The sequence below is a fragment of the Rhinolophus ferrumequinum genome, chromosome X (assembly GCF_004115265.2).
Source record: "Rhinolophus ferrumequinum isolate MPI-CBG mRhiFer1 chromosome X, mRhiFer1_v1.p, whole genome shotgun sequence".
Classification (NCBI taxonomy): Eukaryota; Metazoa; Chordata; class Mammalia; order Chiroptera; family Rhinolophidae; genus Rhinolophus; species Rhinolophus ferrumequinum.
Window position 1 is genome coordinate 88,544,787 of NC_046284.1, and position 26,532 is coordinate 88,571,318.

At 34.6% G+C, this 26,532-nt stretch overlaps 1 protein-coding gene across 6 annotated transcripts in view; it reads right to left on the reverse strand.

Annotated features, from left to right (window-relative positions):
- Window positions 1-3,178: 3,178 nt before the first annotated feature.
- The window catches only part of KDM6A (lysine demethylase 6A), a 201,505-nt gene continuing 178,151 nt past the window's right edge, over window positions 3,179-26,532 (reverse strand). For 3 of the 6 annotated variants that reach the window (XM_033106079.1, XM_033106096.1, XM_033106107.1), the window contains 5 exons: window positions 24,145-24,332; window positions 23,016-23,157; window positions 8,814-8,940; window positions 6,301-6,471; window positions 3,179-4,704 (listed from right to left, as the gene is read on the reverse strand). In XM_033106079.1, the coding sequence (XP_032961970.1) occupies window positions 4,678-4,704; window positions 6,301-6,471; window positions 8,814-8,940; window positions 23,016-23,157; window positions 24,145-24,332 (655 nt within the window). In that variant the 3' untranslated portion in view covers window positions 3,179-4,677. The remainder of the gene's footprint in view (window positions 4,705-6,300; window positions 6,472-8,813; window positions 8,941-23,015; window positions 23,158-24,144; window positions 24,333-26,532) is intronic. The other 3 variants (XM_033106124.1, XM_033106089.1, XM_033106114.1) reach the window with 1 other exon arrangement.

Sequence of the window (26,532 nt, forward strand, 5' to 3'; positions counted from 1 at the left end):
CCATCTCTTTCGACCGTAATTGTGGGTTCTAATACAACCTAAATCCATTCTTCCTTTTCATTCTAAGAGTGCAAAAATATAGGGGTATGATGTTGGAAGGAAGGAAATACTACTCCTAAAATGCTTCTTCTTCTGACCAGCTTAAACACTATGCCATACATCCCGGATTGCGTAGGAGAGCCCCATTTTTATGGCTGTTGATTTGACCAATTACTAAGTGTCCCCTTTCAATTTCAAAGGGGTTCTTGTTTGCACTATAAAAATTATGGTTGGCCTGATTATAGGTTCTCAAATTTAAAGAGATCTTTCTCTTGTTAAAGATTTAAAATGAGACTTTTTTTTTTTCAAACATGACTACAGAGTAAAGCACTCAACAATTCCTATTTCTCTGCAGAGGGAAGGTAGAATAGCACTGCTCTGAAGTCGGATTACCAGTTAGAATCTCGGCTTCAATACTTAATAACCACAAATCTCGACCAAGTTATGTGACCTCTCTTTGCCTCAATTTACTTATCCCTAAGATGAGGATAAAACAGTACCTAACCCAAAGAGTCACTGTGAGGACTGAAGGGAATGTTATGTACTTAAGCACTGTGCTTTACACAAGAACTCAGTAAGTGGTATGTATCTTTGGGCTACACTAAAAAAAATACCATCCTCATTTCCGTTTAACTAAAAAGTATCTTTTCCTTGCAAAAACGAAACCACATGGGTCTTTTCAGGGACATATACATAACTATTACTGTGTATAAAGCATTCCACAACGACACAAAATGTTTTAAAGTGGTGATGTTTGTTATTCACCAAAGACCAACATAACTTTATACCCAGGGCTCCTCAAAGACCAAACTCTCCCTTCCTTCCTCCCTCTCAAAATTCAATACCTTTTCCCATCCCTGGCAATCATGCTGCTCCACTGAAGGTGCCCTAGCAATGTTACCATCTTGCGCCAACCCAAAGAAATCCCTTTATTACTCATTTTTGCAGCATGGTATTGTTATTTTTCAAAAGCTCTAATTTGTCTAACAATGCTGGCTGGTTTTAGCTTTCTTCTCCTTTGCGATTTCCTCTCTTCTTATATGCTGACATTCCTTAGTGGTATTTGGTCTACCTCATTTCACCACAGTTCCTGTATGATCTTATCTCCTGTATGATCTTATCTTATTCTAAGCACCAACTCAATGGACAGCCAAATACATGGCTCCAGTCCAGGCCTCTCCTAATTCTAACTACTTAGATGTCCTATGAGGAATTCATTATCTTCTGCTTCCAAAACTACCCTTCTGTATTTCCTATTCTGGTTAGAAGCAACATCACCCACCTGAAGACATCTAATAGGTTCTGGGGACTTTACATTATTTCTTCTAAATTTGTGCTATTTCCATCCTACCAAAATCCAGAGTTCAAGCCCAAGTCATCTCTCCCTTTAATTTCTGTGCTTTGGAAATATCCCTCTGGCAGCAATGTACAGGACAGATGGAGTGTGTTAAAGCAGGCAGGAAGATTACTGCAAATTCAGTGCTGTTCTGCTGCTTAAATCCCCTGGATGGCTCCATATTAACTACAGGGTAAAGTGTAAATCTCTCTAATGGCAGGAGGCTTTCCAACATCAGGGTCTTCCTACCTCTCCTCTCAGTTGTCTTTTAACACTCCTCCAAACCATTACGTCAAAGTTCCCAAATCCTCCTGCTCTGGAAGGTGTGCTGACTGATGTAAACCCTGCTGAAATGCAAGCCCCAGTACTACTCACTCTTACTGTTACCTCTTCTAGGTTTTGCCTGATGTATTATTACATGAACCTCCCATATTAGATGTGTGTATGAAGGGTAGGGGGCAGGAATCACTTCTTATTCAGATTTGGTTAGAAGCTAAATATACTGACTAAATGAAAACACACGGTGATAATTTAAAGATTTAATAACTAGGTCCTGAGACGCAGACACTCCATCTAAGTAAAATTCATAATATTATGTGATCTTAAATTTCAGTTCACCAATTACTAGGATTTTGAAAGTCCTGTCAATTTACTACTGTGGAAAAGTGACTTAAATTTTATTTTAAAATGTAGAAGCAAATTTTATTTTTGATTTAACTTAAATAAGTTAAGCAAGTTGAACTACTGTACTCATAGTATAAGATTTCTGGTGACAGCAAGAAAAAAAATGATGTAGTCTCACTTTCTCAACACATATGTTTTTATACAGTGTGTAATTAGTTTTTTTCCCTAAACAATGTGTGTGTTATGATGAAACCTGTTTCATTATTAAGGGGTCTGGATTGTGTTTGCTTTAATGAAATTTACCTATATAAGCAGTAAAAAGAAAAAAAATTATTTTATTTCTTCTGAAACCTGAAAAACGTAAATTATAAAGGATGTTAAATTGATGAAAAACAGTTTATGTAAGATTTTGTTCATTTAGTTATACTTCAGAGTAATGTTCAGGTGTTTGATTTCTATCTCCTATCCTCTCTATCCATTAAAAAACTAAGCTAAACAAGTATTATTCCAGGCATATAATTTCCAAATATGTATTGATGAAACACGGCTACATTACTTCTAAATGTCACACAACTTATATTAATCTTGGTAATAAATTATCTTAAAACTACAGAAAATAAGACATTGTGTCAGTAAGATAAACTAGAAATGGTTAAAAAAACATTTAAGCATAGCTTTAGCATTCTATGTTATCATCTTTGTTTCTGGAGAGTTGGCTTGCAATTTTTATTTGCAAAAATGTCTTGAGTTCTTTTAAAAATATTAATGGTTAAACATCCTAAGCAGCACTTAGACAAGCACTCCTGCTCCATAACTAAGAGATTTGTAATTATTTCCTTCTGAAATTATAAATAAGAGACAACTGCTGCTAGAAGTAATATTTACCAAATTATTAACTCATTGAATAAAATATCTCCATACTTTTGCTTTCAAGCTTTCAAACTGTTTCTAGGAGGACAACATACTCCAAAACTACAGGAAAAGTATTTGATTAACGCAGTCATCATGGCAATTCACCAGAGAGGATAATAAATTCTTTAGTCATACATATAACTTCCTTTATAGCAGTCTCTATATGCTTCTTTACTAAAGCTTCCTGGAAAAATCTTAGAAGACTGTAATGAGAATATGTACCAAACACAGGGTACCATTATTATAAAATGAAATGCTATTAATTAGAAGTGACTTGTTAATGTTGATATAGTTTTCTGTATTTTACTAGTGATAGGGTATTTACAGACTAGTCCCCTCCCACATCATGTCATGCAAGCAGGAAAGCATGAAATCTCAAATTTCAGTAACCTTCCTAACATTAAAAAAAACTCTCTTAATTTATTTGTATTCTAAAATAGAATCCTTAATCTGAATCTTTTTGCCATATAAAACACTTCTAAGTGACGTAAATGATTTGTCAAGCTCATATAACATTCCCTTTAAAATCTTAAGTTCAATCACTATTTGTTTTCTACTATTATACTACATTTGGCAGCAATTGTTTATTGGTCTGTCATTGCAGTAATTGCAACTTAACAATAAACCAGTCTGACATTTTAGGTCTTGAAGATACATACCATATATATTTCTTTAAAAATAATCATACTTTTTTGTAAGCAATACTTTACAGTAAACACCTCAAAAATCTACCATAGATGTGAAACTTAAAACGAGAAAAATTTAAGTTCTAAATCTTTATACATATATATCCAGATTTCTATATATATTATATATACATACATAAGTATATATAAAATATATATAATCAGATTTGAAAAATGAACAAAACTGGGCACTGTACATAAAGTCTTTTTAAAACTCAAACAATAGAAAACTCTTTAAACATTAAACAATTTTAATAAAAGTTTCTGTACAATGCTAAGCAGTTTTATTTACACATAGAAAATGTAATAGGAGTAGTGCTTGAAATTACAGAACTCCTTAAAATTTCAATGGCAGGTAAATCTGGAAAAAATAACAGCATTCCATTCACAAATATTTTCAAGCAATAAATATGTATTTATAAATAGTGTAAATTTACATCAAGATTAGAAACAAAAATCACAAATCTGAAGTTTATTCCTTAGTCTATGTGCAATCCATTATCTTTGTGACTTGGCTGTTAATTTTTTAAACATTTTATTTAGGAACCAAAAGTGTAATAACCGTCATGGTTTCAAAACAAGACAGAAAAACATAAAAGCAGTAAAAAAGTTCCTTATCTAACTTTTCACATTAAAAAAAAGTTGACCAAAGAAAGCCTTAAAATTGCTAACTACACCTTACAAAGAAATAACCAGCTAGGCTAGTATTTTTTTTCCAAGGAAAATTCTGAAGGGGGAAAAAGATAGATGAAAACCAATTCATCAGCCCAGAAATAGAGAAATATAAAAGAGGTTGTTTTCAAGTCAGTAGTCTGTATGATGTTGCCAGTTTTGTCAGATATATACAAAACATGGAAATTATTATTTTTTTTTCTGAAGCACAGCTGATCAGCTTTGAGAGTCCTGGAGTAGGAGCAGTGCTCTCCCCTGTCCAGTTGGTTGACACTCCGCACTTGAAAGGTTGCATAGACACAGTTTTCAGCCAGCAGCCTTACGAGATAGCTACAAAAAACAGTGGTGCAGAACTGGGTTACTTCCTGAATAGCAGAAAAGGTCTCATTTAATGTCCACGGAACAATATCAAGATGAGGATGGTAATGGAGGAGCCTGAAAATAAAAGTATGGTATGTTACTTTGGTATACAAATTGTTAATAGTGTTCCCTAGCTCAAGGCTAAAGACAGTCTGCTTATGAAGATGGGGAAAATAACAATTCTCAAGAAAAGATCAACAGCCTACTATATAATGTCAAAGTACAATGTCTCTTACTGACTCACACCTGTCCAATTTTCCTAAGAGTTTGAGACCATTACCTCATCCAATGTACCAGCATTTTTCTGTACTTTACCAGGCAGTCGAAAGCTCAAGAATTGTAAAAGTCAAGAACGTTATTAGGTTGCCCATTTTTTTAGATTGCTTTAAAAAAAAGGCTTGTGGGTGGGGATGAGGGAGAAGGTGAGGGGATTAGAAAACACAATCAGTAACCACAAAATTGCCATGGCTATACGAAAGACAGTTTGGGGAATGTAATCAATAATGTTGTAAAGATTTTGGAGGGTATCCAATGGACACTTGTCTCATTAGGGAGACCACTTCATGGACGGTGTAGGTGCCTGACCACTGCACTGTACAACTGAAGCTGAGCAATAATGAATGTCAACTATAATATATATATATATATATATATGTTATATATATGTGGTCACAGGATGTGGAGTACAGCGTAGGGAATGGAGTTAGTGGAACTGTAACAGGTATATATGATGTCAGAAAGGTTGTAGATTGGGGGAGGGGGGTTATCACTTTGTGAGGGGTATAAATGTCTAACCATTACATTGTTTTGTATACTTGAAACTAATTTAAAAAAAAGACTTGTGAAAAATAACAAATCAATTATAATTTCATTAGTGACTGGCTTCAAAACCTATCCCAACTAGATATTTTGTTTAACATATTACAAGTAATTTTCTTCTTCAAGGAATCATGAAGACCATTCAAGTGAAAATATCGGGAGCTAAATTTTAAAAATTCAGTTTCTGATAACATATGTAAGATAAACATAGTGGAGGAAAACAATTCATAAATTATGTCTGTGCTTCTATTCATAAAACTAGTGATGTGCTGGAGTAAAATACTTCACTCTAAGCATCTGCTGTTTAAAATTAAAAAACTGTGTGCAATGTGCAATTCACATGTATACTTGAATTTCATAAGGTTGTACATAACATATTAGGAAGTTAAGCTCCATCAAATATTCCCATGAAGCTAATACTTCTGGCAAGAACAAAATTTTAAATAAATACAATTAGCTCTAAAAGTAGAAGTATCTTTAAAAGCACATTTACTGATTTATTTTGTGGACACTAATAACCTGTTGTATACAAACACTTTATCAACTGAGATCAAATGACATAAAGAATATGATAGTGTTCAAAAAGCACATGAACATTAAAAAATGTAATTATTGTGACATTATTTTAGGCTGGTTTCACCCAGGAAGAAAAGTGAAAATGAAATATGCCAACTTCATAGGAATAAATACTTGGAAGTGGAAGAGGGGGGAATGATACAAATATTTCCTTATGCAATACCTAATGAGTCAAAGGAACATTTAAATATTTCATTACCTCCTACTTATCAGGTGGCAGAACAAACACCGCTGCTTCCCTAGCCAACTATGTACTCACATGTTGATTTCACTTACTAATGTAAATTGGTCATAAACTTGCATCAGGTCCTCCATCTTGTACTGTTCTAGCACCACAAAATTTTCCAGGTTTCTGCTTGTTTTTCGTGCACAATCTTGGCAATGCACTATATAGGTCTTTCGAGAGATGCTCTCATTAGTGACAAAAAGCAGATCAAAAACCTCCACCTATTTTATACAAGAGAAAAAGCAACAGTGGTATTTGTTTATTGTACTGCTTTAGTATAATTACATAATTCTACTTGACATGGAATTGTGGACAATTATCTCTGGTTAAGAGTAGGCACCAAGACAAGCATAGCTGTGTTTGAGAATCTTTAATAGACCAGGTTTATTTTGCACCAAACACAAAGACGTGGGTGGTAATGAATATTTAGGGGAGTGACCTAAGTGAATGACATACTCATTATAATCATTGGCAGAAACCTAATTTAAAAGTTTGATAAAGGTCAGCCTATTTTTATTTTAAATCCAAAACATTAGTATACAATCAGATGAGAGTGATTATTAATTTCCTTTTACTTCTCTATGACAGTACTAACAGGACACTGTATAGCTATTTGTCTTCCCCTACAGACTCAGTTCCTCAAAGATGAAGACTATGTTTTACTCATCTTTGCACCTCCAGGGCATATCACAGTACTTAGTCAAACCTCAAAATACTTGTTGAATGAATATACTCTGATTATTTTATAGATGAGGAAATTGACAGGTAAGTGACAGTGAGTAAGTGTACAGCTATAACCCTCATGTTAAGGAGTATGAGTATAAACAAAATGTGTACTCATGAGTATAGCATAGTTTTAGAAATAATACCTGTATATTATACAGAAAGACTGATGAGTGGCTAAAGTTCAGGTAGGATAAGGAATAACATTGAGGGATAGGAGTCATTTTCAAATACTGGAAAGCTTATACATTCATTTTCCTGAGGTATAACACACTTAATTAGAATCTATCTGCTCTCCCAATGACTTTAGCCAGGTTGTACATTAAAATAGCTGATGGATGCAATCATTTCAAATAAAAGCTAATGTCAGAATTAGAGCATTTCGAGGTTTGGGCTGGTTGATTAATGTCCATGGCTTTGGCATATCCTTGAATTTATTCAATGACAGAAAACTCTCATGACTTCATGTCTTCTTTGAACAGTTATGTCAATCAAAATCTCAGAGCTCACCATGTTTTCCCTTACTATCAATGGGCAACAACATTGAACCTCATGATCTAAGCTAGAAAACTTGTGAGCATTCTTCAGCCTCTCACTCCTGCCATTTAAGGAGTCGTCTTGTGAATTTTACCTTCTATAAATATTTTTGAATTCCTCTCCTTCTTTAATATTCCCACTGCCAGTTTCTGGTCTAGGCCTTAAGATAACAGCTCTTATTTAAGACAAGTGTAACAGCATCCTATCTCCATTCTCTCCAATCACTCTCTCTGAAACACATATCCAAGTTGGCTGCCTGCTCAAAAACTTTTAATGTCTTCAATGATCTCAGAATAAATATCAAATTCCTTAAAGTCATTCAAGAGGCTCTGCCAGCTCCCTACCAGTTAGACTTATAAGTATAATTTGCATAGTTTGTGTTCCAGCCACATTGGACTACTTACCCTTTAATGAATGAGTCATTCCATTTCCCATATTGTTTTTATATCTCATAACAATCTACTTCCAATCCTTATCATTTTTTAGCTCACTGTAATCATACTCATCTTTAAGGATGGACTTAAATTAGGTCATTTTTTCCCCTGACTTATCATAACAGTTAGTAAGACCAATTTTGCATTCACAAGTCTCATGTACATTATAATTAGTTGTTTATAATTTGTCTTTTCTGAGTAGAAGGGAAGCTCCTTCAGAAGAGGTACCACATCTTTATTTTTGCATCTCTTACAAGTCTTGGCCTCAGGAGAAGACTGACCAAATGTACCAGAGGGGACTGAACATTGATCTGCCTGGAGCTATAGTGTTTCCCCGAAAATAAGACCTAGACGGACCATCAGCTCGAATGCGTCTTTTAGAGTAAAAATTAACATAAGACCCGGTCTTATAAAAATAAGACCGGGTCTTATATAATGTAATATAAGACCCGATCTTATAGTAATTTTTGCTCCAAAAGACGCATTCGAGCTGATGGTCCGGCTAGATCTTATTTTCGGGGAAACACAGTATATTGAACTACATCAGTTTATTGACATCTGTTGGCTTCTGGACTGTTCCCAGTTTAAAATCCCAAGACTAAACAACTTGATGATTATCATCTGTTAAATGTCTACCAGATAAATGACTATAGTAGATACTTTTAGAGTTATTTCAGTCAGTAAAATAGTATACCATCATATTAAATTTTAGTAAGTAACAAGAAAATGAGATTGAACACAATGTCAATTTCAGTAAAATGCATTACATAAAAGTATAAATACATTTTAAAAAATAAATAAAGAGAAACCCATAAAGTGGAGAGGTAAGAGGCTTTATAAAACAATGGTGGATAAGAGCAGCTATTTACCTCACAAATGCTACAGTAATGTGCTGGTTCTTCTTTTGTCCGCCCATGCCATATAATCTCTTTTCCTGCAGCGATGAGAGCTTCCTTCAATGTCTGACATTGCTTCAGAGTTCTTAGAAGACAATACCTATTGTGGGGGAAAAATTATTTGTGACCAGCAACTGAATACTGAGTATTTTCAGCATTAAAGATACACCATTATAAATAATGCCAAGAGACTCAGTTCTAATATCTGTGACTTCAATTTTCTTGTCAATTTCTCAGATATTCTGATTTTAAAAATAAGGTTAATGCTCAGCAAGTCTGATTATGACAATATTAGATAATTTAAAGCTGAGAATAATTTGTATCTGAATATAAAAATATAATGATCTAATTACAAAACCTGATTCCTTGCTTAAATATAAGCTGTTAATTTTGGCTCTTATTTGGGCAAGTCAATTAACCTCTTTGGGAGTCAATGTCCTCAACCTTGAAATAAGGGGTCTGAATTTCAGATGTGAACTGCTATGATTCTAGCAAGGCAGGAAGGCACATTATTTTTATCAACACTACCTAGACACTCATAAACAGCATCCTCTGTATAGCTACTTTTGAAACTTTTGAGCTTATAAGCAGAAAACTATGGATTTAATCACTACACAATACCAAACTGGTTGTACAATAGCGCTAAAGAAGAAAAAGACACTTAATTCTTCTATTTTAACTTGAAGGTAATATAGTGGAATCTTTCATTTATATTAACACAATTGAACTTTTCTTATAATTTGTACCTTTTCTAAACTCAATTTGTGCTGATTTTCCTATAGTTTGCTGTCATTACTTGGAATTGTCTGCTAAATTCTTATTCTCTTGTGAATCTTAGTGGCTTAGGTTCTCCATTTAAACAAAGAGGTTGGACTAGATCATCTCTAAGGCACTTTTTGCTCTAAAATTCTGGAGACAATGAAAATACCCTAAGGAAGAGGAAATGGGGTTAGCAATTGAGTGCTGTATGAAAGAAAGGTCTTGTCTGTTTTATTCATGCTGTCTACTGACTGCCTATGACAGTGCCTGGCATATAGTAGGTGCTTGATAAACATCTGATTCCTGAACAACTAAAATTTAAAGTATGGTAAGTAATAGCATATGTAATTTCTCTTAATTTGTATTTCCTTGCTATTTTATAAGTTATTAGGTTTAAGTATTGTTACTTATCAGAATCCATGTAAATTAAGCCAGGGTAAAAAAGATGACTAAAAATATATGTAAAACTTGTAAACATAAAACAATATCAACCTTATAATTTTACGGCAAATCCATTAAATATCATGTTCAAAGAATTTCTCAGTTTGGTTTTAGCAATTCTTTGCCTTTTACTTATTTTGAAAAAAATAATGCTTCAGACTATGGCTGCAAGTCAAAGCTAGGACAGTGACAACTGTGTGTATGTGTGTGTATTCGTGTGTGCATGCATTTGTGAAGTTATGCTGGGGGCTTGCAAGTAAAAATTTAGGTTATGGCAAAAAGAATGTAATTCAGACTATGCTGCTAGCTCTTTTTATTTTTTATTAGTTTCAGGTGTACAAAACAATGTAACAATTAGACATTTACACCACTCATAAAGTGGTAACACCCCCCGCCCCCACCAGTCTACTACCCCAGTCTACTACCTGTCTGACATTGTACATAGCTGTTACAAGTCCACTGATTATACAACAAGTCCCTATGTTGTCTTAAACAGTACCTGCTCCTCCCCTTTTTCCTTCCCCGTGTCCCATACAATTCACCCCTGAAGGCACTGATCTTACTGAACAAGTTTTCCAAGCAGGACCTCAAAATAAGGTCTCTTTCATAGGAAAATAATGCCTGAAACTTTGCAGACACCTCTGGATGACTGGCAGATTCCACTATGCTCCCATGTGGGAAAATAAACAAACAAAACAATCTAATAAATAAAAAGAGGACAAGACAGAGGAAACATGGCCTTAGGTACTTTATACATATTATGCCACTTAGGCCTTTTAACAACCCTGTGCAGGAGGCACTATTATCGCCATCTTACAAATGAGGAGACTAATGCTCAGAGAGGCTAAATTTGTCGGATGTCATAAAGCTATTTTTTAAGTGGCTGGGCTAGGGTTTTATAAAAGCAGAAAAATCTCATGCTTTCCCTCACTACCATCTTTCCCCGAAAACAAGACTTAGCCGGACTATCAGCTCTAATGCGTCTTTTGGAGCAAAAATATAAGACCCAGTCTTATATAATACAATGTAATTAATATAATATAATGTAATATAATACCGGGTCTTATGTTAATTTTTGCTCCAAAAGACGCATTAGAGCTGATGGTCTGCCTGGGTCTTATTTTCGGGGAAACACGGTATCTCACACTGCACTCTCTTCCACATCTTCTTACCCACTCCTCCGCTTCTCTTTTGAAAATGAGATTCAGTCAGCACAATCCACACTCCGCCCCTAACACAGAGTGTTGGTTCTGTGGAGCATTATTCCACTCTTTACTCAGCGAATGAACTTTCATCTCTAATGCTACTGACTACATTGGCAGTTAGATAGCAGTTTATAATTTATGGCTAGTTTGGTAGTTTTATCTAGAAAAAGGCAATATACAACTTTCCTGCAAACAATAAAGGGTTAGAGGTAGGGTTGCTAGTAAATACTAAGCCATGAATATTGTGTCTGAAATCACAGCTCAGAATTTTTATTGAGAAACTGGAATCTTAGAAAACTGACAGCTCTATTAATCTGATCTGACAATGAATAACCAAATTGTGGTTTCCTCCTTGCCCTTAACATTAAATTTGTTTGTTCCTGTCCATTTTCAAAAGGTAACAGTTGGAGGAGCGGCCAGTTAGCTCAGTTGGTTAGAGCACGATGCGTAACACCAGGGTTGCCAGTTCCATCCCCACATGGGACAGTGTTAGCTGCGCCCTCCACAACTAGACTGAAACAACTACTTGACTTTGGAACTGATGGGTCCTGGAAAAACAAAAATAAAAAAAAAAAAAGGTAGCAGTTGGAATAGGAGGAGAATTGAAGAGAGACAGACACTCTTCTTGAGTCCACAGCAGTGAGCAGGTCCTAAATAAAGGATGTGATTCAATCGAAGGGTAGGGAAAAATAAATAGAAAATAAAGAGATTTAGGGAAAGGATCCTAGGGAAGACACAGATATAATATTCAAGACTTAATAGTAATCTGTTCTGCTTTGATTAATTCCAGTCTTTGATTTTACATGAAGATAACATTTTGAATGTATTGAAAAGCTAACTGAAATGCAACGTTTTGAGTGTATTGAAAAGCTAAAAAATAAAAAGTCAAACAAAGTCAGGGTTGTTTGTCATTTCCTCTTCATTTTAGTTTTACTAAATTTTAATAAATTTACCTTACAGCAATTAAGAATTCAATTTATTAAAAACCACATAATAAATCACTAGTGAAAAGTGTACAAATGTAGAAGACATGCTGCTTTTAATAAATGCATTTTATGAACAGGGTCAGAAATGTTTTCAGGAGATAGAGAAGCAAGGAATTCTTTGACTTTCAAGGATCAATGTGGTTTCAGGACCCAAACTCTGTTTTTAGTTGTGTGAATGAAAGATTACCACAAAAAGGCAGGGAATATTAAAGATAGCTCTGGCTTGAAAGAAAACCAAGAAAAGGCTGACTGAGGGCTTGGTGTATTTGAGGTTATACAGCAGAATCTAATCCTCCCAAAAACCAATCTGCAAAGATGACATCTAAAAAAGGATGGAATTTTAGAGAATGACTTCACATAGGGGATAGAAATGAAAATATACTTGAAATATTAGAATAAGAAAACTGAAAACGGTAATATGAGAACAAATGACCATGCCCAATATAATCATAAAGCAATACAGTAGGCAAAAGATAAACAGACATAGTATACACCATGGATGCTAAAAGGAGGAAGAGCTCATCTTCAGGTGAGGGGAGGTAGAAATCACAGAAGTTTACATAAAGAAGTTGTCAATTTAGATGTGAGCAAGAAGGAGAGGTGGGCAGAAGGCACCTTCCTGGCAGAGGGAATGTCATGAGCATAGTATGGGGATTACTTAGGGAATAAATAACTTTTCTTATAAGACTTTTAATCATAGGCTGAAGTTTGTAGGGCAGGAGAATAAAGGAATGAAACCATAGTGATATTATCATATGTCGAAGTTAAGACAACACTGGGGATTACTCTGACAATTCTGGGGGCAAGTTTCCAAAGGAAGTTCCCAAATGTCAGTGTGGAGACAGATGAAGCATGGGTTAACTTGATATGGCACTTTTAAAGTCTTTGTGGTAACAATCTCAGCCACTAAGTATATGGTGTACAAATTAGAGTACACCAAGAGGCGCCTTGCCTTGCACAATCCCTCTTACTGAAAGAATCATGCAGGAAAAGCCAACCCATGAGCCCTCATAACACACTTGCCACCTGTCACTCCAGAATTGTGTCCCCTAGGACAACAGAGTGTCTGAATGTGAATAAGACATCTAACAGTTTCATTTAAACCTACCACATGGCTGAAAATCAAGGTCTCAGTCAATGATAAAATGAGTATCTTAAGATTTTTAAAACCTTGGATAGAAAAAGCAAGCATACAAAAGCACATATATGTTAACCATGAGAAAGCAGTTTTAGAATTTTTAGATTTCATTTGTTCAATGTCATCACAAAGCAGTGTATATTTAAACCAAGAGTTTATTAGAAGACCCCCAAGGACAACAGCACTAGGATCTATGCTAACCATGGACTGTTCTTCGTGACTATACCCTCTTATTCAATTATTAGGCCAACTGGTTATGACCAGAGTTGCAGACCACCTCATTCATCCATTTAAAAATGGGAATCAAAGGGGAAAGGGAGTTAATACTTAACAGTTTGCTTTCATTTATGTTCAATACCTATGTGCCTGTGATAAAGTGTATAGTATGTATTTAGGGTAATAATGTATAATATGTGTGAAGGGATAAAAAATATTGTTAGTTCTGAAAGAGATCTAATCTAGAGTATCCCTAACTTGCCTGATCACAGGATTCATGCGGGCCACTGTGACAGAGATTCCCACGGTTCTTCTCACAGCTTTAAATTTATTTGTTAGAAAAAGACTAGAAATCTTTTCATTAGAGTCTTGGGTGATTCTTATGATCAGGCAAGTAAAAACCAATGAAAAACTCTTACTTCATAAGTGATAAAGTTGGAAACAACGTCTAACATTTGTAATAATATTTTTCAATAAACGAGTGTGGTAACTTCACAAATCATGTTTTTGTATGATTAGAGCCTTAAGAGACCACAGAGAGAAAGATGCAGGGTAGGTAAGAGCATCCTAGAGCTAGATTGCCTGGGTTCAAATCTCAGCTCCACCCATACTTATTCTCTGTGCCTCAGTTTTCTCAACTGTAAAAAGGGGACACCTAACTTACAGTGCTATTATGAAGGCTACATGTTATATAAAATGATTAGATTAGTACCTGGCAGCCAGTGATCTATATTTGAATTTGACATGTCAAACTCTTAAATTCTGTTAAAATAATTATATGATTACTAAATTGGAGTTATTTTTTTAACTTGAAAAAAACTGCAATGACTGCCAATTGAAAGTGCAACAGTTATACCAAAAAGAAGATAAAACAAATTATTTAAAAGGGGTTTGTTTATTAGTCTAGATTCCATTAAGTCAGGATTTCTCAACACTACTGTTAATTATTTTTTGTGGGGGGATAATTTTTTGTGGGGGCTGTTCTGTTCACTATAGGATGTTTAGCAATATCCCTAGCTTCTAACCACAAAGTATCAGTAGCACTCCTTCCACTCAAGTCAGGACATTGCCCTATGTCCCTTGTGGATGGGGGTGAGGGGAGGCAAAATTGCCCACAGTTGAGAACCACTGTACTAGGTCGGTGAGTATTAACTTACTTAAAAAACAGAAGGTGATAGAGGTTTCTATAATTAATAACAACAGTTACCATTTACTGAGTGCTTACTCCATGCTAAGAACCACATGTACTCCTAAAAGTTATATTAGAAAGATACAATTATTATCCTCATTTTTTCAGAAAAAGAAACAAAGACTAATAGGCATGGTATTAATTTGCCCACGGTCCCTCAGCCAATAAATGGAGAAGCTAAGATGTGAAGGCTAGATTCCAAACAACTACACAATACTGCCATGCCTGTAATATTTCACTGGGATATTAAATAGCACAGACTCTAAGACTCAGAAAAATTAAAAAGGAACGGCAAATAAGGAAAGTATAGCAACCACATATACACAATAGGCACAGATAAAGTACATAAAGTATTAATATTGTGAATATAAGATGGTACCTTTAAAAACCGAAATATAAAAACAGTGCTTTATAAGATAGATGGTCAGAAGAATGATAAAATGATATGACAAGAAATTAGGTTTGTGGGGAGTGGTTTCCAATGGACTTGATACTGTAGAAATTTTAGAAAATTAACTTTGTACTCGCCAGCATACTACTTACTATCTGATATGCTCCTCCTAAATCTAAGACTTCCTAATATTGAAAATTTCAGAGGAAAATGGGCTCTTTGGCATTCTATTTTTGATATTTCAAAATGTACTGAACTTATTATCATGCTGATTTAAGTGGAACCAACAAAGTAGTTGGTGAAGAAATCAGAATTTCCAACATATCAGAAACACTATCATTAAATTAGCTTGTTAAAAGTCCACAGGATTATAACAATTTATACCATATTTATTGGAGTTGGCCTTATCTACTATTGAGATAAAACCATTCCACTGCATCTAAAAGAATCTATTCTGAAAATCTGTTATCTATAGGGAAATCTAATCATTACCAATAGTATCCAGAGCCCACATGATGCATTATCATTTGATTCCTTTCAAGGGTCCTGTCAAAAAGACTACTTTAATGCTAAAACATAAAGAATGTATGAGTCTTAGGCAAGTGAACTAAAAAAAGAGCCTTAGCGCTATACAGGGATAAATATAGGCCAAAGCAATCTATTTCAAATGGGAATCATGAATTTACAAAGAATGAGGGTTTCTCTTAGCTCTCAACTAGCTTAAAATTAAAACCAAAGGATAAAAACTGTATACTATGATGAAGATGGATCAAAAGTAGCAATATCCCCACCCTTAATTATTTTAAGTGTTAAAGTGCCTATTTACTACAACTTGATTTACTCAGGACCCACTAATAGAAATATCTATCACATAGTTTATATGGGAATGGGACAGGAGTTTACCAAAAATAAACATCAATATTTCTTCTGAAAAAATGTACAACCCAAATAATTATGAGAAAAACAAAAAAAGAAGGAAAAAACCCTCATAATTCTAAAAGAAACTAAAGACAATGACTACACACTGAATTCAATATGAACCTTGATTCAATCTAGATTGGGGTGGTGGAGTGGGAAGGGTAAAGAGCTTAAAAAAAAAAATTTGGGGTAGTTGGGGGAAATTCAAATATGGACTGCGTATTAGCTGATTACTATTGAATTTCACATTTCTTACATATGGTAAATTGTACTGTGGTTATGTGAGACTATCCTTATTAAGCGATGCAGGTTGAAGTATTTGAGGTGACATGTCATAATGTCTGCAAATGCACAGTTTTTCATATGACTCAGCTGAAAACGTATGTGCACGTGTGTGTATATAGAGGCAGCTAAATAAGCGTGGCAAAAACTTATCTGATGACTCCAGATGAGGTTATATAAGTATTCATTGTATTATTCTTTCAACTTTTATAGAGTAAACAAATTTCAAAAAGAAAAGTTGAAGAAAAAAGTATAAACAACTTAGGGGGAGCATGTGGCAATGCATTATATGCAAATTTTATACATTTTAAAGGAGAATAAGATATATTAACATGGAAAAATTGTCATAGTTCAATGAATTAAAGGAAGAGATCAGTAGCCTTAGGTTTATAGTTTTCCTTAATTCATTTCTTTGTGTGGGCACTGCTCTACTTTAAAAGCTAATGGTTCAGAAAACTCAATAGCTAACAAGTGGGGTTTAAACTTGAGATACTTAAAAATTCTAAAGAAGAAGAAACTAAGTTTGCTTGCAATATATGTGGTATGTAGAAAAAGTTTGTTCATTTAAACAATAAAAAGAAATCAAAAGAAAAATTATGCACTGAGCTTTCAGTAAAATTTTCCTAAGGAATTAGGCTGTGAACTTTTCAACTCAAGTTCACTGCATTATGAAATGAAAGAAGTAATCAAGATAATGAATATTCTTTTGACTCATGATAATGTAGGAGGTATTTGGAAGAATGTGAAGTAGAGTATGGAGATTAGTGTATTTTAGTAAAATAGCTAGGATATAAAAATCGAAAGAGATTTACTAAATGACTTAGATAAAGGACGTTATAGAATTGCAGGGCTCTAAAAGACTTGAACTTGAAAATACAAAGGAAAAAAAGTGATATTGACTTATTTAAGTAACTACTGGTAATTCATTCTCAAAATGATAAGGATAGTAGGTAACAACAGGAGATAACACCATTTCCCATTATTAAATCACTTAGTATAAATACATATTATAATCCCAAAGGTTTTTCATAAATTTTGCACAAACTGATTGGTACTGAAATTTGGCCTGGGGCTTTTTATAGTTTTCACTTAGCTCATCAGAGTAAATGTATGTTTTACTGCAGAAATATTAATGTGTTTGATTCCAGGATATTGGCACACACCCTGCTAGGAGGGTAAAATATAAATGCACTGTATTACTTACTAAATCCAAAGAATTCTGAATACCCAAACTCATTTGGCCTAAAGGGGTTTAGGACAAGGGACGATGGAGCTGTAGTACTACTTCTGTGAAATCTTTCCTGAATGTTCCTCTCTCAGAAGTGTCTTTCTCTGTGCTCCCCTGCATTTTGTGTGTGTGAGTGTGTTTACATTTTCCATCATTAGAGCAAAGATCATGTATTTTAATGTTTTGACTATTCCCCCAGTTAATCAATGTACCTTTGTCACCTAGCACAACACCCGGAGCACCAACTTAGTTCACAATAAATATTAAACAAATACGAAAGAATGGGTAAATTTTGCTTACATTCTTTTTTACTGAGCAGACTTACCATTTAACTATAAAGACCTGAAAAACTACACATTGTAGATTCACAGTATTTACGAACTAAAAACAATAATTCAGGGAGAAAGTTAAGGAAGAGGACTATCTTTGCACATCTTCTCTATTCCACTTCTTACATTTAGCTGATATTTTTTCTTTTAAAATAACCTACAATTGATATGCTCAATGTACACTGAACTAATGCTTTACTGAAACATAATTCAGAGGGAAAAAAAATAGGAGGTATAAAAAAGTGCAGTTCATGCTAAAGATTGTTTAAAATACCAAATAGAGTGGTGAAAACAAACAGAAAATTCAAGTACACATCTAAAGACAGCATTGGGAAACATGGCTGACAAGGTAAGTAGGGGTCAGATTTGAGGCACAAATGGGGATTTTAAAGAAAGTTTACATTTGTGCCTTAGTATGTTTAGAATAGTTGGCCGCTGGTGACCTCAGCAAGAGAAGTGACAGGGACATATTGAAGGTAGAAAGCCACACCACCATGGATGGTGGAGTGACCAAGAGATGAAGAAAATGACTGAAAGCAGAGGGAAGGAATGGCAAAGGAGAACCGTTTCTTAAGAACTGGTACAGCTCACAAGCCAGAACAAACCAATACCACTTCCTTTGCTGGCAGGATACTAGATTTGAGGATCAAAGCAATGATATGGATACAATTTTACAGCTGAGCTTGTGAAAAAAAGACCCCCTTCCTTCTCTATTCTCCTCCATGTTCTCTCCTGACCTTTATCTAATTCACCTATTTGTTTTTCTTAAATATTCTCCAAGTACTGTCCCCAACTCTTCTTCCTCTCAAGGCAATCACAAACCAATAGGTAACTAGAAGACTCCTTAGTAAGTCAGCTCTGACTTTGACTGTTCTCTGGAGTTTTGTTTTATTTCCTACAGCCTCTGCTAAATAGCTCTATCCAACTATTTTACCAGCTCTTCAAACTTCTCACTGTCCCAAAATGAAGTCCTGTGGCATAGATACATACAAGTGGCTTTTACATAAGGCAGACATGGGCTTAAATCCTGGCTCTAACCAAGTGGGTGACCTTGGGGATGCTGAAAGGTATAAAGGAAATACAACCTGGGAAGCATTCTGCTCAGTGCTTGGCTAAGTACCAAGCTCAATTTATTAATCAGCATTACTAAACCATCTAGAACCCAGACTTAAAAACCCAAAGTATCTTTGATTCACTCCTCTCTCATCATCTGGAAGCTTATTCTATTTATTTAACTGCTAAAAACTAGATCTTCATGAAACTCAAATTAGGTATTAGTTAAAAATCCACCAAAACTCTCCAACAGAATAGCCTTAAATTTGGCATTCAGTGCATGATCTGCCTCTAAGAACTTTTACAACTTATCTTATTCTACTACTCATCACACATTGTGTCCAAGCCAGCAGGTACCAGCAACTGTCATCAACATAGATATGGCAGAGTTGTGTCACATACACACTTAAGCTCATGCAAATAGACAGTATGGGAGGAATTTAGGAAGGAGGGCAAAGCAAGTAGGTGGTGGGGAGAGAGTGAGAGCAGGAAGAAAAGATGAGTGGAGTGAGTATGCATTTGCCATTTCTCTAGGCAGTCTGAGTTCCTCTGATCCTCTTGCAGGGTAAACAGCTTACCATGCTGAGATGATTTTAATAGTACAACAGGGCCTCTCCATATAAGCCAACTATTTTATTTTGACTGATGCTCAACTGAAAAAAAGGGATTTATTCCCTTACTGGAGGAAAATGTGATTATGTTGGACTGAAGGAGACCTGGTATGTTATGTACACTATTATTTTATGGATGAACTGAAGAATCTTTCTCATAGTGCAAGAGTTTGGTCTTAAGCTGATTTTAAGTGCTATTCCTCTCTCCTCACTCTACCTCCACATCTTCACCCTTCATGCACAAACTTTTACTTGAAAACAGAACCTATATTAGATATATCTCACTCACTAACACACACACACACACACACACACACACACACACACACACACTTCTCAGTGCCTAGCCCAGAGCGTGGGGCATTACTGACGGTGAAAAGTACATTTTTAGCAATAAATGAATTAATGTATATTTTTAAAAAAGCTTATAATAAAGCAAGGCAAGGTCTAGAGGCCTGGATTTATGCTTAACATTTTCAATTGTGTGATGACAAAAAGAGTTCACTAATCACATCTCATGACGACTTAGGCTGGGGGCAGAATCGCTAATATAGTAAGGAATCTAATCAAGATTCAAATGATGGGACATTTTGTAATGAAGGGTAAAAATAGAGTAAGATAAGCATTTAAGTGCATTTAGGTTAAAAAATATATATATAAGGAAGGCATTAGGAACAATAGTATCACCAGTAATTTTAAGTGAAAAAACACCCAAATATGTGTATTCAATTTCAATATAAGACAATTTTATAACAAAGATGATGCAAGTGTCAATGCTCAACGTTTCAAATGTTAAGAGGGACAATGATAAAAAATTGGAAGGATGGGTGGAATGGATGAAAAAGATGACAGAGGTAAGAGATGTTTAAATTAATTAAGACCAGGTAGGAAGAACAGACTACAACAATGAAGTTTCCTTGACTCCTTTTTCCCACTTACCACACCACCCAATCTATGAACAAGTCCTGTGAGCTTTAGCTCCACCAGTCCCTAAGTTTAATCCCTCTCTCCACCCCCATGGGTAAATGTCTGTCCAGGTTCATCTGTCCAGTTAACAACTGCCTCCTAAATGTTCCCCCTGCCCCTCCCACACACACACTTCTGCTTCTAACCTTGCTCCTTGGAATCCATTCTCTACAAAGCAACCAGATTCACTTTCTTAAAGTTTAAATTAGAACCTATCCCCTGTCTGCTTAAAATCCTCTAATGGTACATCCAGAATATATAAACTTCTTTCTATGTCCTAAAAGTCCATGTCCAATCTGGTTCCTGTTTACCTCACTGAGCTTATTTACCACCCCTTTCTTTCTCTCACTCCACTATGGTCACAATGGCCTTTTTTTCCTATAAACATACCAAAGTTGCTCCCAATTCAGTCTTGTTCCCTGGACCTGAAACTTTCTACTCCTAGATCTTTGCATGGCTGACTCCATCTCATTATTAAAGTCTAAACACAAAACTCATTTTTTTAGACAACTTCCCTGACCACTTTAGAAAAAGCAGCACTCCCATCCCACCCCCAATCCAAATATTAACTATTTTACCTTATTCATATTACTCATCAGTAATTTATTTATCTGTCTGGAGGTCTCTGTCTTGCTCCACTAGAGATTAAGTCCTCTGAGGGCAGGGATTTTTAATTTACATACCACTATGTGTATCATCAGTGCCTAGAACAGTGTTTTTGGTCTAGAGCTGGCTCTCAAACACTTGGTGAATGGGATTTATTCTACATAAATCCCAAATATACTTAGGGACTGGGGACCAAATGACAGGCAAATTTTAGGTCAATTTTTAAAGAACTTTCAAGAATTATAGGGAGGTAATGAGAATGTTCAAGAAGTTCCTGGATGACCACAAATTATGAATGCTGCAGAAAGGATTACTGTATTAAGTAGGCATTTTCACTAAATGACCTTTAAAATCCTTCCCCATTATAAAATCCTAATCTATCCAAAATGTAATGAGTCATTTTCAGTCTATATAGCTATTAGATAGTTTCTTTACTGTACCATCCCTTTACCTTCAGGTGACCTGAATTAGCCTCTAGTTTATGTCTATCTCCAATTTACTAAGCATCTTTAGATACTTTAATTTCCCCCTGAAAGTAACCCCAAACTTGCTATTCAGAGCCAAGTACCACTCTGATATATAACAGGATAAATGGATAGACAATTTCCTACACCCCACTACCAATTACATGTATAGAGTATGGTACCTAAGACCCAACTTTTTCAAGAATTTGTACATTACTTGCTATGGTTTGGTTTTTGTTATCTTTTGCCTCCTCCCATTACTTCTGCCCAGGACTAGATAAAACAGTGCAACTGATAAAGGACTGTATCATAAGATAATCCATTGGCATGTTACCTTGGCCACACAATTTTTGTTTGGATAAAAATTTGGATTGAGGTTTGAAATCATTCTAACAAGCCAGGATTACTTTCAAAAGACAGTATTTTAAAAACAACATGTGCTGACCAAATTAATATAGCTGCAGAAGAAACACTTAAGTATTATTTTAACAAAGACAAATTTATTTTTTTCAGTGAGTATAAAGCAGTGTATTCCCAAATGAGTATTTGAGATCAATTCTTCAAAAGATACTGGTCAAACAAATAGATTATAACCCTGGGAAATACAATAGATTATAACCCTTCTCCCCCATTCACAAAACCCACCAACACTTTAGTCGTTGAAACATTTTACAAAAAATAAAAAAATAAAAAATAAAAGACTTGAACTTCTTCTAATTCATCATGTCCCATATTTCTTTGACCAGAACTCCCCACCTTTTCGGAGTAGGGGTAGTAGTAGTAGAAAACACAGTTTAGGGAAACACTGCTATATAGCACCATTTGAAAATGTTGCTTCTAAATAGATTTACAAAATAATTAGGATAGAAACTGTGACAATAAATGAGAAGCTTACAAAGATACGTGTATTCAAATAACTTGTATTATACATGTTTAAAGCTGCTAAGAAAAGGGACAATTATAAGATGAATGATTTAATGAAAACAATAAAAAAATTAACATTTTAGTCAAATCCCTATATTAAATGGTAATTTCTCTGTACCAGCAATTATATTGTGATGTCATTCCCTCCCCCAATATTAAGGGCAATCTTTCAATATTAAAACTAAAGCTCTCCTAGGAAGCAGGTAGTTCAGAGGATAATGGGGAAGGACAGGTTTGTGAAGCTACTGGTTTAAAATCATTTGTGCCTTTTGTTCCTCTTTATACACTAGTGTACTGACTACTTGGGAGGGAAAAATACTTTTAACATGTGGATTATAGTATTACATTTTGCTAGACTTCTGGACCATTTTGTTTTGATGTCAATAGAATTCTATGGTAGGGGGGAAGTATTGAATAGTTAACACTCCCCAAAAAGAGAGGGACTACAGCAGTTTTAGAAAGCACTTACTTAATCATTTCAAAAAGCTTTGGATCTGAGACCTTGATATTTCGTGCCATATTCCAGGAAAGATGAACCATGGGTACTATTGACTTCACACTTTGCAATTTGTTCCATTCGTACCGTTCCACTGCCAATTTATACTGGCAGGCTAGGGAAAAAAAAACAGTTATAAAGCAACCCAAAGTACCAAAAGATATGAAGATAACCATTATCACCTTCTTGGGTGACATCATCAACACCAATTCTGAAAACCTCAAAACATTATAAAAATAATTGTGTTTTTGATAATTATGGTAACAATAACAGTAAAGAGTGCTTTGTAACTATGTGCCAGGCATTGTGTTGAGCTATTTTCATACATTATCTCATTTAATCTTTAGCATCACTATATTAATTTTATTACCCCCATTATACAGATGAAAAAACTGAGGCCCAGAGAGATTATATAACTTGCCCAAAGTTGCAAGAGCCAGGCCCTGGTCCTAATCCAGGTCTTTCTGGCTCCAAAGGTCATATTCTCTTAAGTATTTATTGCCTGAAGGTAGGCATAATCCAAGGCAGGATTTTGACATAACAGGGCTATTCATGAGAGATACTAGATTAAAAAAAAATTTAAAAGAATGAACAACCACTTTACTTTCTCCCATAAAGGGTTTTCTTTACAAAAGAAAACCAAGCACTCTAAAAATTATTAAAAGTATATCTTCCTCACTCCCTCCACTGCCTCATTTGTTCTTCTGCCAGCTGAAAGCAGGTTACAATGGAGCACTATAGGATGGTGGAGCATGGGGCCCAGAATCACTGCATGGATGAAAGCTACCCATTGATCACAAATACCCATTTTGGAGTATTACGTGAGGAATAATAAATGCCTATTGCTTTTCAAAAAAAATTAAAGGGTATTTTCCTTGTATATAAAGATATACATTTGTTATATGCTGAGATCTATAGTCTTGAATTTCTTTTTGTTAACTTGAATTTAATTTCCTGTACTTTAAATGACATTTTTATTCAAGGAAACACTCTTCTTCCAATTTTTGGTGAGTTATATTCCAAGAAAAAAAGAATAGACCTATTAGATACAATTCATTATACATTAAACTTTTTTTTTTTTTTAGCATATTCTTTAAAATACCTGTAAGTGGACCAACATTCCAAGCAATGTTGTTGCACCAGCCAATAGCCTGAACCCAATGAACAGTGCCTGCATTTATCCAGACCAAATCTCCAGGTCGCTGAATAAACCTATACACTGGAACATTTGCTTCATAAAGATCTTCAAGGTTGGGCCACCAAGAACCCATTAGGAAATTCAAATTATTTCTGAAACAAGAAAAAATAATGCAAATGGATCAAGTGCTTTAATAAGCTCCTTATAAAACTAGAAGACAAAGTTTTAAAATTATGCTCATTCATTGCATTGAAACCTAACTGCTTCTGCAGTAAGAACTGCTATACGTAAAGTGAGCAAAATTTATTACAGTTAATAAGTATTAGATGACTTATCCAAAGATCAGTATTATTACCTTGGGGTGATTTTTCAAAGATCCAAATGAAATCCAAAGCTACTTTTTAAGTAATACTTATATATATTAACTTTTAATTTCACTTCACTAAAGACTATTTTGATTTATTGAACCCTTCTCCCTGGAGTACCTAGAAATCTCTAAAAGATAAATGGAAGGTGGAGCTGACATCAAGTCATTTAAACCCATAAAAACGAAAACTATGGCAGATAAAGTACTAGGAACTTCTATTTCTGAGGGAAAGTAGGAAACAGAGGTGGTCTCTACTGCTATTCTGAATTCTAAGCAGGAAAGGGGACAGGATGTCAGTCTCTGTACAATTTTGATGACTGGCTGACTAAAACCATGCAGTTGAAAAAACTTTTATCAAAAACGAACAATCATACACATGCATAATAACCACCACCACTGATATACTTTGGAAACATTCTACAGATCATATTACTATGTTTTACTTTACAATGCAGCTTCTTCTTATTCTACTTCATCATGATACAATATGAAGTATTTTATAGACTACATAACTTTTCCTATAAAAGAATTTTATAAAAATCAATTAACTACTTTAGATTTTACATTTTGGGGAAGGAAGAACTTGCAGAGTGGAAACGCTCCTTTCCTTAAGACCTAAGAAACAAACTTCACCTTACTTCTGTGTCTTGTGCTAAAGGATATATGATGAAGTGTAACTTTAAATTATTTTCATTGGTTTAGATTTCTTTTTCTTTTGTCTAGATCAAGGGTTGGCAAATCCAGCCTACTGCCTGTTTTTGTAAATAAAAATTTTTTATTAAAACATAGTCATGCCCTTTCATTTACATATTATACATATATGACTGCTTATGTGCTGCAATGACATAGTTGTGACAGAGATCATATGACCTGCGAAGCCTAAAACATTTATTAATCTGGATCTTTATGAAAAAAGCTTACCAACCTCTACCTCTATCTAGATGGAATCTTAAGTCTTTTTTTTTTTTCCTTAAAAAAATGCAAGGCTGCACTTGAAAGTCTCGAACAGAATGCCAACAGTAGCCTAATTGCAAGGGGATAGGATTGGCTTACTGTTTGTGATAGGGTTAAGTAGATAAAGTCCAGAAAAAACTTGCCTATAAAGCAAAATACAGCTACAAACACAAATCCTAGCTCTACTTCACCCATATGTTGCCGCCATATAATTGGTGAAAAACAAAAAAGCAAACAAGCAACCAAGTAAGCCAAGACTAAATTATCAACCGAGTAAATAAAAAAAAAAAAAAAAGAAAGAAAATTAAACTTACAAAACAGCAAGCACCCTTTTAAATCCATTCAAATGAATAGTTATTTCAAGAAAGACGTTATTTAAAACCATAAAACAAACTACTGACATGGTCAATACCAGTCAATATCAAAATCAACAATCCTTATGTGAAACAAAATTATACTTAAATGCTGAGGTAGCAAGTGCTATTTCTGCGACTTAGTTAAATTTACCTAACCCTACATGCTAACTTGATATTTTTATTATTCCCAAGTTCAAGCTTTTTAGACATCATCTTCCTATTCTAATTATCTCTGTTCCCAGGTTACCTCTCAATTTAGACAGGAAAGAAAACTAAATTCTAAAAATAGCCAATCCCTACTTAGAAATAACATGTATCACTGTAATGCAGCTGCAATAATATACTATCTCAAAGTTTAAGGAAAATCTTTCTGTAGCAGAATGGAGATTTTCTACATGACACTGTTCTTTCTCTGCTACTACCAGGCTGCTGGTCCATAAAAGCAAATACAGATTAAAGTTATTTAATCAGAGCATTTGAAACTTTAAGATTCCACATCTTTGGCTTTCTTACACTGAAGGAAATCTATGTGTTAAATAGCAAAGACAGTAAGAGGTGACTACCTTTTTGCTTATATATAAGGAAATGTTGGATTAATATGGCTTTTTTGTAACTATATTTACATTTCTTACTAAATTTAGATATTTACAGAAAAGATTCTTTAAACCAAAATAA